This window comes from Crocodylus porosus, unplaced genomic scaffold (genome assembly GCF_001723895.1).
Source record: "Crocodylus porosus isolate Cpor-Errol unplaced genomic scaffold, CroPor_comp1, whole genome shotgun sequence".
In the NCBI taxonomy this organism is placed as follows: Eukaryota; Metazoa; Chordata; order Crocodylia; family Crocodylidae; genus Crocodylus; species Crocodylus porosus.
Window position 1 is genome coordinate 23,513,630 of NW_017728943.1, and position 12,212 is coordinate 23,525,841.

The following is a 12,212-nucleotide window of genomic DNA, read 5'->3' on the forward strand; positions in this document are numbered from 1 at the left end:
CCCCAGTACTCTTTCCTGCCATGGCAGGGGGTTGGATTTGATGATCTGCTCAGGTCCCTTCCGACCCTACCGACTATGAAACTATGAAACTGAGAGACAGGAGGTGAGGGAGTCTGGAGAGCAGCAGTAGGTGAATCTGAGACAAAAACTACTGCATTCTATCCCAAGTATCTACAAAATGGGAGTGGAGTGGGCATTTGGAAAGCTGAAGGGATGGTGGAGTTGCCTCCTGACAAGTCTGCTGAACAAAATTTGCCTATTGAATTAATTCTTGCAGCATTTTGCACAAACTTTAAGAACAAAGGAGAAAATGTCAGCAGTGGGTGAGAGGAGGAGGGTGGAGAGACAGAATTGGGGCCAAAGAGCCCCACAGAATTGCTACTGAGTAATACCTGTGAAGCACAGGCATCAGATGCTGGGGACAGATGCCAATCCTGATAAACACACCCATAAACATACATCCCTGATCTTATGTTCATGACCATTTGTAGCCTTCAGCAATGGCTGCTTCTGCCTGTTTATAAAATCCCCTCTTGCCATCTGAAGGGTGGTTACAAAGAGGTGGAGGTAGACTGTTCTCAGTGGTGGCAGACAACAGAACAGGGAGCAATGGTCTCAAGTTATAGTGCAGCAAGTTTAGGTTAGATAGCAGGAAAAACTTTCTCATTACAAGGATAGTACAGCACTGGAATGGGTTACCCAGAGAGGTGGAATCCCCACCCTTTGAGGCTTTTAAGACCTAGCTAGATAAAGCCTTGGCTAGGAAGGTATAGTTGGGATGATATAGATCAGAGGCGGGCAATTATTTTGGGCAGAGGGCTGCTTACCCAGTTCTGGCAAGCTGTCGAGTGCTGCATGGGTAGCCCTACCCCTTGACAGGTGCCCTGCCCCTTGACAGATGCCCCACCCTCTGGTCACCATCTTGGGACCAATATCCCAGGGTTAGCACTGGTGGGGCACAAAGCAGGGCGCAGGCTGGCAGGGGTCTGTGGAGCTAGGCTGGGCTGCACCAGCAGGGAGAGGGGAGAGCAGGCCCAGCTCCATAGAGCCTCTGCTGGCCAGACCCCTGTACTCCTGCTGCCCTGTACCCTGCTGCTGTTCGGCGTGAAGGAAAGTGGCACCCCCCTGCTTGCCATGCCAGGCAGTGTTTACTGCTGCTGCCTACATGGAGCTTATGCGCTGGGCAGCACAGAGGCTATGGTGGCAAACACTACTTGGCATGGCAAGTGTGGGGGGATTGCTTTCCTCTGTGCTGAGCAGCTGCTGCAGCTATGTGCAGCCCTGATGGGTGAGCGCAGAGCTGGTGCGAGGCCCAGGCTTGCAGTGGGGGCAGGTTACAAGCTGGTGTTGAGTGCAGTGGGGGAAAGGCGGCCCCTCGGCTGCCCCATGGCCGGCGCCCTGCACTGTAGCCACTCGCAGCCCACTTGGGGCTGCCTGTGCCTGCTCAGGACAGCTGCTCACATGAGCTGCAGCCACTTGCAGGGGCTGTGAGCGGTTGCAGCAGGAAGCACCAGCCATGAGGCGGGGGAAGGGCCACTTTTCCTGGCACTCAGCTTGTCTCTGGGCTTCTTCCTTGCCTGGGGTCCTCCCTTGCCCTTCTCTTCCCCCACCCCCATCTGAGTTTCGAGTGTGGTGCACCCAGGGAGGCAGGGCTGGGTGGGCCCTACTGTTGCAGGAGCCTGTCAGGGCTTCCCTTGGCTCCTGTCATTTTTGATGGGAACCAAGGGCAGATAAATATCAATTTTCTAACTTTTTTAGGGGCCCCACAGGCCAGACAGAATGGCCTCATGGGCTGCATCCAGCCTGCAGGCCGTATTTGTCCACCCCGATATAGATAATATAGCTTGAGCTGGGGGTTGGACCAGATGGCCTCCTGAGGTTTCTTCCAACCCTCATTTTCTATGTTTTTATGGAGAAATACTTCTACTTACTTATGAACTCTCAGGCCTACTGGGTAGACAAGGAATAGGCATATTGGTCCTATCGGAAAACCCACTATAATTCAAGTATCCCAGCTATGCAAATGCATCCATAACTTTTCGTGCACTGCAGACTTTCATTACATCAGCCCTGAGAGCTGATTATTACCACTATTATCACCAAACCTGCTGATGGGGTAGTCAGGGGTGCTGATTTTCCATATGATGGCCAGAAGTCTCACCATGTGGGAGCTCCTGTGTTGCTGTGCTGTCAGGATAGCTACAGGCCAAGCTCAACCCAGGTCTCAAGGAAAGTGGCCTTTGATATCTTAATATTCTGCTACCACTGCTGGTCATTCAAGGTCTGCAGCTGTCCTTTCTGCTAGTGCAGTTAGCTGAGCCCAGGTGCAGTGCTCCACCAAGAAATGGACCACAAAGAAGTAACTGCTTAATTTCCTCCTCCTCTTCTTCCCTCATACATACTATTATGCTATTGTCTCTGCTGTCTCTTAAGTCATCCAAAACCACCTTGCTGTGTGACTGCCAGCTCACAGTATTGACTCTCAGGATGATGACCCTCAGCAGCAATAGTGTAACTGGAGTGGGGAGTGATGGGAGCAGCAGCCATGCTTAGCAGTGTTCTCTTCACTGTGGGAAGCATTTTGACAATGGGATGAGAGAATACTGTGCCAGGAGAAGACCTGTAGGAAGTTTTTAACCTGGCTCCAAATTCCATGGTTCTGGTGGTTTCTGGTAAGTATCCTGCTGTGCACCACAACTCTCCCCACCCCCCCGAATGCATAGAGTGTAGTAGTAGGGTAACCACCTTTCCCTGATTGGGTGGGATAGTTCTGTGCTGCACAACTCCAGGATAGCATTTGTCCCAGATCTGCAGCATCATGCAGGGATCCACAGGAAACAGTGGGTTTCCCCTTGCAGGCTGGCAGTGTTCCAGCCTGCAAGGGGCTGCTAGGAGTGGGATACAGGAGATGCTACATACATGTGCACACCCACACACACTTGCACATGGTTGGGAACACAGCTGAACAGTATGGAGAGCAGCTCCCTGCAGGTAAGTCTATGGGAGAAAGGTGGGGGAGATAGAGGCCCCTATAGAGAGGGAGGGAATGGAGCAGGGGCTGGGGTAACTGCTGGGTGGCATGGGGAGCATGTGCCCCCTCAGATTTGTGTGTAGGATGGGAGTGCATGTGAGCTGCCCTCTGTGGGCCAGTGCTCCCCATGCTCCTGCCTTCACCCTTGGAGCCCTATGCCACCATGGTGAGGCACCCCTGTCAACCTGGCAGCAACAGGGGTGGCAGTGGAGTTGTGCCCCTCACTGCTGCTGGGCTGGCAAGGGGCCTGCAGCTGGCATGGGGCTACCGGGGGAAGGGCAGCAGAGTGGGGAGCCCTGAGCTCACAGTGGGCAACCCACATCCGCCCTTGTCCCTGTGGATCTGCCCCTGCCCCTTCCCTACTCGGCTCTGCTCCGGCCATACCGCTGGTGTGTGTGTGTAGGGTTGGGGGGTGAGGGGTGGCCGGGCATGTGCTCTGCCTTTACATTTTAAAAAGGTGGTCACACTATCCAGTAGTGGAGCACCACACCACGGGATGTCTGCCCAGAAGGCCATGTGCTCACTCTGTATGACCATAGAACTGTTTGGCTGCAGTGATTCAAAGGGAATTGCTCAACCTGACGCAATCAAACACTGTGGAGATGCTCTTCAGGGTAGTTACATTTAAACAGTTAACACAGAAATTGTTCTGGAAAAACATTCCTGTGTAGACAAGCCCTCAAGACCCCAAATGCCTCCATTGTCCTGTACCACCAACTGAAGAGATCCTGACCAGACTTGTAAAGGAAAAGGCCTCTTTTTTTAATTTGTCTGTTTTGGTTTTTTTGTTGCCAGAGATGGTTTCTGGCAGTAAAACCTGGTGACGTAAGCGGCTATCTTGTGGCTTTCCAAATTAATTTTTGGCAGGTTTTTTAGTATTTCTGTTTTGCAAGAAGAGTATTAGAGATGTTACCATGCAGTGCTAGAAGGACTCCAGGGGATTGGTGTAATTGTAGATCAGACTTAAAACTTGGTTAAATTTAATTGGATTTTCACAGAGATTGCAAAAAGGGTGCTTGTCAATACCTGGGTAGCCTGTCTACAAATGTTAAGGACAGAGGCCCTGGAGTTTCTCACTGAAATAGGAGGAGATCTTTTACATGTGCAATACAATATATTTCCTCTAGTCTTGCTCTCAGAAACACAGCTGAACTGTATTTAGCTGAAACTTTTAAAAATTAAATTAAATGATATAAAATAAAAACACCGGCTAGACTAACATAAACAGCCAGTATGGGAAGTTTGATTCCAAGTATTTTAAAATTGGCAAACCTATAAGCAACTAAAACCAAGGTTTTAGCATGGGAAGTGTCCTGTAATCTTAACTTCAGACAGCACTATGAGCTCTACTACATTCGTGACATGGACTGTGTATGCTTTAACAGAAGAAGCTCAGACAGTGCTGCAGGTGCTGCTTGATGCTTCTTTAAGTGGAAAGGTTTTGGAACAAGGTTCAGAGCAGCTCAGGTAGATTGGGGGTGGGTATGAGGCTGAGAGTTTGTGTTCTTGAGAATTAGGTAGCAGGCCCTCACTCTGATTAACTGGTGAAGATATAGCAATGTACACTGGGCAAGCACAATGTGGGGACTGGAAGTGCAAGTGATTCACCAGGACTAACTTTCCTAACCCTGGGACAGGCAGAACTCCAGGACATAATTCAAGATGTTTGCATTAACTGGATAGCAGGTGGCCAGTGGTAGTCAAGAGAACTGGTGGTGGCTTGGCTTACTGCAGAAGCATTGGTACTACCTTATTTTCCAGGTACTATGTAGTATGAATGGACACATTTACATGGGCATATTAATGCGTAGCAATAAACTCCAATGCTGGAGTTAATAGCTCCCAAGCACCACATTTACAGATCAGAGCAACCCCAGGGGGGTCAGCCTGCTAGCCTGGGGCCACTCCAACACAGCTCAACGTGATGTGGTGTGGCTGGCTGGGGCACAAGGGTCCTTCAGTGTGGGCTAGCCAGCAGCTAACCACACTGATGTACCCTTATGCCCCAGCCAACGGAGACAGTGTCTACATGCGCATTGCTCCCCACAAAAAGACTTCATAGTACTTGCATTCATTAGTTTCCTGTGACCTAATAGGGCTGCATGTGTAGACACTGAGACATTTACTGCAGGGATAATTAGGCAACTTCAGAGTGAACACCTGATGTAGACATGCCCAGTAGCTTTCAAAGCAATCCCCATACCCCAACTTACCAAAGCCTGGATCAAGGAAAGGAGGACAAAGATAGAGAGCACAGCTTTGATCATGAATACCCCATCAGGGGTGGGAAGCTGCTCCAGACAAAGCTAATTATTTACATAATTATAGGCTCTCTCTAAGCTTTTGTACCTTCTCCTCAGAATGGTGCTACCATTGCTAGTCAGGAAAGTATCAAACAGCTCTTCTGCCCAGGTATCCCTAGAATGGTTTAGCCCTCTTTCTCTCTCCATCAGCTGCTGCAAAATTAGAGGTGGGTGCAGGGATGGGACTGTATGAAGCAATGCCAAGGGACACATCCTTCATTGGGTCCTGTCCTTCAAAGGTTAGGCAGTGACAGCAGCCTGTCCACCCTCCACAGGTGCCATCAGTCCTAACCAAGCCATAGAGGACATGGATCCTGTTCATAGCTGGAGGTGTAAGTCAGCAGCAAAGCTTGAAATGGGTGGTAGGGGCATCAGCACCAGCTGAGTAGGGGTGACAGAATGGTGCCCCTACCTCTGCAGAGTCTATACCCTGGCAGCAGGAGCAGCCCTGTGGTAGTAGCAGCCAAATGCACAAACACTGTGCTGCTACTGCAGGTGCAACAACTGAGGTGTGCAGACATGCTGTGGCAACTGCAGCTGGAGACTCTTTTTGTTGTCTCAGAATTAGGTAAGACTTCCCTCAGCTCTCAGTACCTTCTGGGCTAAGTCTTCATTCTTGATCAAGCCACTGTGTGCCCCACAGAAAAACTGGAGAAAACATCTTCCACCTCCACCTTGCAAGGGGGCTGGGTCTCCAACAGGAAAGTAGCTCTCAAGGATCAGCTTCATAGTATGTGTCTAAGCCTGGAGGGGAGAATGAGGAGACATTCATTCCCTTACAAGCCCATGACAAATTTCATCCACACTGACCTGCCCATTCTTTCCAAGACACAGAGAACAGCGTAGAGCTAGAAGCTGGGTGAGGGTTGAGACCCCAGTGCCCTGCACTACTCAAAGATTTTCATATTTCTGAGTTTTTGGTTGTAGCTGTGTTGGTCTAAGGACATAGGCAGGAAAGGTTCTTTAAGTAGATGTGATATCTTTTATTAGACCACCTGAGTAGTTGGAAAAAATTCTTGGCAAGCTTTCGGGCGCAGTTACCCTTCTTCAGGCATGCGGAGTCTCTGCTGTTCTGAGAGAACAGCTTGAAGTGTGAGAGGATGTAGTGAAAATATAAATAGGTAGAAAGGAGAAACAAAAGGTAAAGCAGGGGACCGAGGGGGAAGAAAGCAGGGGGAAAAAGGCCAAAGGGGAACATTACACTAGTAGTAATACAAGGTAAGAAAGAGGCTCTCAATGAAGAAGGAAATCAGGGAGACAAAGGGCAGAAAAGTAAGGGAGGAGAAGGGAGAAAATGTGAAGGGAAAGAAGAATGTTGAGAGGTCAAGTTTACCTTTTGTTTCTATCACTGTAATGTCTCCCTTTAGCCTTTTTTCTTGCTCTTTTCCCCCTCCCCTCTCTGCTTTAACTTTTGTCTTTCTCATTTCTACCTATTTAGTCTCTCACTGACATCCTGCCATACTTTTAGCTTTGGAGTCTCAGAACAGCAGAGGTCATCTGACCCCAGCAGTCTTTCCTGCCTATACAGGGGGTCGAACTCAATGATCTGTTGAGGTCCCTTCCGACCCTAACATCTATGAATTTATGAAACAGCAGAGACCCTGTGCCTGAAGAAGGGTGACTGTGCCCGAAAGCTTGCTAAGAACTTTCTTCCAACTACTCAGTTGGTCTAATAAAAGATATCACATCTACTCAAAGAACCTTGCCTGTCAAAGATTTTTAGGCTTTTCAGTACCTTTGCCCGTGATAGCTTGAGCCACAGACCACTGCCATGAGGAGTTTACCATGCTGCCAGGAGGTGAATGATATGTAATGACCTAATCTATGTATCTGTGCTCTAGCCAGGGTTCATTGGACTACAGCCATTCTGATACTGAGGATCCCTTGCTGAGGTCTGGCAGGCCTGGAATCAGGTGAGGGCTGGGTATTTATATTGAACAGAATTGGAAAAAAATTCTGTCTAAGATGCTGGGAGTTGCTGTTGTGCCATTTGTTCTTGGATTAAGTTGTTCCCCAGAGGAGCAAGCATGACCTGGTGTGAGCTGTGGGATCACATTGGAAGCTCTGAGATGAAACTTCGAGTAAGATGGAATCCCAGTAAAGGAGATGTCATCTTATCATCCCTCCCCAGCATGCAGGCTGAAATTCTCCACAACCTGTGTAATGGACATCAAGGCATCATCAAGTGCTGGACCTGTGTTTGTCAAGAGGTCTCGTGGCCAGGCCTTTCATCTCAAATGGAAAATTAGCATTGCACAATGATTCTGCAAAATCAGAACAAACAATAGGAACAGCAAGTGCTATTGACTTTCCTTGAATACTTAAGCAACATGAGAAAGGTGACTTCTTTCATCTGACTGGTTAGTAGCATCTCTTCACATTCTATTGTAACTGCCACTAATTTGAGCTAGCTAGTCTTGAAAACTGTTCCTTAAACATAGTTGTTTATCATATGAGGTCTATCTTTGCAAGACAGGGAATCCCAGAAAATAGTTGCACTGATAATGGGCCACAACTTGACCATCCAAGGGTTCTCTGTTCCGAATATTTTCAAAGAATGTCACTTTAAGCCCTCACTTTCTGCAGAGCATTGGGTTCATTGAAGCTTCAGTAAAGACAGTGAAGGCTATTTAAAGAGAACAGATGATCCATAAAAGGTGTTATTGGCATATCATACTACATCACTTGGCTTTGGCCTTTAGCTTGGCTGAGATATTAACAAACACCTCTGCATTTGATTACTTGTAAGTCCACTGCTGTCAGACCTATAGCCTTCAACCCAGGGTCTTAGTTTGACCAGCACAGCTGCCTACCCCAGCCTTGCATCCTCTGGATGGGGGCCTGCCTAAAACCTTATTAGTGCCTACCCACTAGTATCCAAATGGTTGAATCCTATCACCTGACTCTCTTCTTTAAAAAGACCAGAGACAGGAGCAGGAAATGTATGGGCAGCAGGACCTTTCCTGGTTCTAGATTGTACTCTGACCCCCTCCCCCTGCTTTCTGACTTTGTTTGCTTATTAACCTCCAGTTTTCCTGACCCAGCTCATCCCTCAGTTTCTTCTTGTCCTCTCCAACTATGGCTTTGACCCCAACCTGGTAATCTTGATCCCTGATCAGCACCTGGATCTGGCTGCCCATGTCCTGCACTGATGACTCCAACTCAATCACATATCCCTGAGAGCTGCATTCTTCAAGAAAGGGAAGGTAATCTTATAAAGAAACAAAAGACATATTATGAAAAACATCATGGAGCGTGAGAATTCTCTGAATTGTAAGTTGCTCAATCATTCTGGACCACTGATACGTGCACTCATGGACAGATCTTGGAGAAACACCCCTCTCTGAGATCATATTTTGTTGAATCACCACATGGGCTGCTCTGTAGAAACACATGTTCCTTCACTCCTCACTTAAAGTGTGTAACACTGAACATGACTTCCAGTGAGGCATCAATGTTAGTTCCCTTTTTTACTTCAGAGACTGTTGATTCTGCAGCAGTTTCATCAGCACTATCAGCTTTTGCGTCGCCTATCATGAGTCAACTAGGAGCAGATATTTGGTAAAACCTCTCTAAGGACACAATTCAGTTTGAAATACGGCATTTGACTTGAAAGGTGGATGTATATTTATCCAGTTGATGTAATTATGCTGTAGACAGGGGTCACTGGAATGACATGGGAGAACATATGAGAGGTCTAGCAACCATAGGGCTGGGGGAGGACCAGTGTCTTTGACAATTGAGGTAGGTCACCTGTATTGCAGGTTCACAAGCAGCAGTTCAGAAACTCAGGGCTTAGGAAGGGATGCAGACAGGAATGGGAGACGAGGGGCCTTAGGAAAGGGATTCCAAGCAGACCAGGGGCACAGCAGGACAGTCTGTTACCCAGACAGTTTGCTGTTTTCTGTTCTGGGCTTACAATGTTTTAAGTGGCTGAGGTCCTCTTTCAGTAGTCTCTGATCACCAGGGGTCTAGGTTTTCCATTTGCTGTGGAAAAATGTGGATTTTCTCCTTTAAAGGAATAAAACATGGAAAACTGTGTGTTTCCCCTTGCAGGCTAGCAGAGTTCTGGCTTGGCAGAGTTCCAGGCCATGAGTGCCCCGAAGCCCACTGCCTGCTGCTGCTGTAGCCGCTGGTGGCAGGGTCTATGCACCATAAGCTGTGGCCCACATGTGCATACCACCATAACCTCTGTAGCAGAGTACCAGTGGGGGTGCTCACCACTAAGTGTAGGCTATAACAGGCTGGAGAAGTGCCTGTATGGGAGGCTTATGATGGAGCACCAATGGGTTGCTCACCACTTTAGGACTATCAAATGCTCTGCGGGGGGGGGGGGGTTCTGTTTTTGGGAGCAGCAGGGAAAAGCCTTCCCTGCTAAACGTTGTAAGAGGGAAGGTGGGTATTGGAGCACTTTAACTGCTCTGCCACTTTAAGACCTGGATCAGGCAGCAGGCAGGTGTGGCCTAGCTCTGATGAGTGTCCATTTTAAGGCCCAGGTCAGAAGAACTGGAGTTAGCAGTTTGCTGCTAGATGTTGAGGAAACAACATGTCCTGGGGGAGTTGCTGCTCTGATAACAGCTCAGAGGTAAGGGGGAGGCCTCATGGGTCCTGGGCATGACCTAAAACTGCAGTGTGCAGGAAGGCTTGGTGGTCCTGCCTACGGTGGGGTAAGGCTGCTTAAATGCTAGGTCTGAGGACCATTCTGGTATAAGGTGGGTTGGGGTGCTTAAACACCTGCACCTACCACCTGGTGGGTTACAGTGTTAACATTGGAGGAAGTAGCAGCAGCAGAAACATCCATAGGGGATGCCTGAGCCCATTGGGGTGCAAGTCCCTGAAGGAACATAGTGGAGGCTAAGAAAGCTTTGAGAAGCACCTGAGCCTGAAGGAGTGGAAGACCCTGTAAGAGGAGGAGTTGAGGCCCTGGTGAGAGGGAGTGAGATGTGGGCCAGGCATGTGACTGAGTGGCACCTGAGTCTGTGGGGGTGTTTGACCCCAGAGTATGGGGTGGAATAGAGGGTGGCAGTTGTGAAGCCCAGTGAATGAGGGGTATGAGTTGAGGCCCTGTGGGCAGGGAGTTGAGTTGTGGCCCTATTAGCACAGGGGCTTGAGTTAAGTCCAGGTAAGCCTTCAAGTGCCTGAGGCCACAAGTGGGCTGGAGGCCAATTGGAAGGTGGCAGAGGAGGAGCCGTGAAGAGAACAGGTGGGGCAAACCATCAGTCCCTTGATGGAGAGCAGATGGGAGAGTTGGGGTTCTCTAAGAGTAACCTACTGCCTAATTACCAACATAATTATCTTTGGTCAAGGCATAGTAGGTGGGTGGTACAGTGCTGGTCAGTGAATTCCTACCTGTCGCAACCCGCACCACATGCCCATCTCCCAACCATATGCTATACCTCCCTGTCCTGTTTTTCCGCCCCCCCCACCAAAATATAAGAGTAAGAATCTAATTTGAGCTATTATGCAATTGCCTGTATACACACTATGCAAATGCACACAAATTGGGACAAAATATATTTTGAAATTAAAAATAAAATGTTGCAGTAGATATTCCATCTTTAGTATATGGTTTTCTTTTTTCTGGTTCCAAAGTGGCAACCCTACCCCCTCTGAAAAAAAGTACTTCTGGAAGCAAGGAGAGGTGCTGCCAGTGGCAAAAGTCAGGGGTTGGAAGTGGGACTTCTGGTTCCAAGATAGTGATGAGGGGTGGGGCACCTGTCAAGAGGCAGGACAAGTTTTGTGGCCCTAGGCACTTCACCAAAACTGATTAAGTGCACCTTCAACCAAAGTAATTGCCCACCCCAGTATAAACCTTTGCAGAGGAACTGCCAAGATGAGTTGCATCTTCTTTTGCCTGGCCATAATTGAGACAAAGACCCCTAATTTATGCAGAATTTTAGAACCAGCCGCCTACCAAAGGAGTTGTTTGGTAGCTCCTATTGGTTTTGGCTGCCTTGCAGCAGGATGGGTTTATATCCTGTTTCCACTTTGTTCATGTTGCCACAGGGTGGCATGTTGTCAAATCTTTCTGGAAGGTAGCTTAGCTTTTGGCCCTGGTGATACAGAATGGAAGGTTAGTTCTCCCTTTGGTTAACTCTCTCTTTTTTAAGATCCTACCATGGTCAGTGCTGAACAAGGTCCCTGAGATGGGAATGAGTACTAGGCCCCACATAAAGGATCTCCCTGATGAGGAAGAAGAGGTGCCTATTCATGTGCTGGTTTGCAGTCTGATAGGGACGCATCAGAGCGGACTTGATGCTCCACATTCTAATTTAAAACGTGTTCCACTTAAAATGCCTCAGCATGGCCTCATCACACATATAAACCTCCGTGGGTTTAAAAATAGCCACTAGGGTGCTTTATCTAAACCTTGTCAGATGAGGTTTAGACAGTGTCCCACAGCCATTTAAAATGGAAGCACTGGGGCAGAGGGCCAAGTGGCTGCCCCCTGTTCCTAGGCTTGCCCAGGTCTCTCTGCACCCTTTGGCTCATACCCGCTCTAGTGCCCCCTCTCCCCTGCGCCCATCAATCCTCGTCCCCGCCGGCCCGCAGGACTCCTGTGACTTCCCGGCAGGCCCCGGGAGGGAGGCCCGGCGCCCTACAGCGCCTCCTTTCTTTCCGAACCTCCTCATGACGTCGGAGCGAGCGAGCGCGGCGCCCTCGGTATGTATGCAAATAGCACCCCGCCCTCCCGCCAATGGGGAGCTCAGCTCGGGCTCTGTCCGCCAATGGAGCGGCGGCCCAGCCAGGGACCGGCCAATGGGTGCGAGGCACCGGCTCTCGCCATATAAGGAGCGGCTTCGCCATAAAAGGCAACATTGTATCGCTTTATATGGGGGAAAGTGGCGCGGGGGTGGTTGGGGCAGAGCGCAGCGCTC

General features: G+C 49.1%; 2 protein-coding genes across 4 annotated transcripts in view; both read left to right on the plus strand.

Moving 5' to 3' along the window:
• PPP2R5D (protein phosphatase 2 regulatory subunit B'delta) overlaps window positions 1-12,212 on the plus strand; it is a 1,176,261-nt gene that overhangs the window by 930,027 nt on the left and 234,022 nt on the right. The gene's annotated exons all lie outside the window — the stretch shown is intronic.
• The window catches only part of SRF (serum response factor), a 61,636-nt gene that overhangs the window by 9,541 nt on the left and 39,883 nt on the right, over window positions 1-12,212 (plus strand). Inside the window, exon 2 of one of the 3 annotated variants that reach the window (XM_019549007.1) lies at window positions 7,510-7,519. Coding sequence is in view for 2 of the 3 variants with exons in the window: in XM_019549004.1 (XP_019404549.1) it covers window positions 9,881-9,919 (39 nt within the window). In the remaining variant the exon portion in view is untranslated. Of the gene's footprint in view, window positions 1-7,509; window positions 7,520-9,844; window positions 9,920-12,212 lie in introns of those variants that run through there. The other 2 variants (XM_019549004.1, XM_019549005.1) reach the window with 2 other exon arrangements.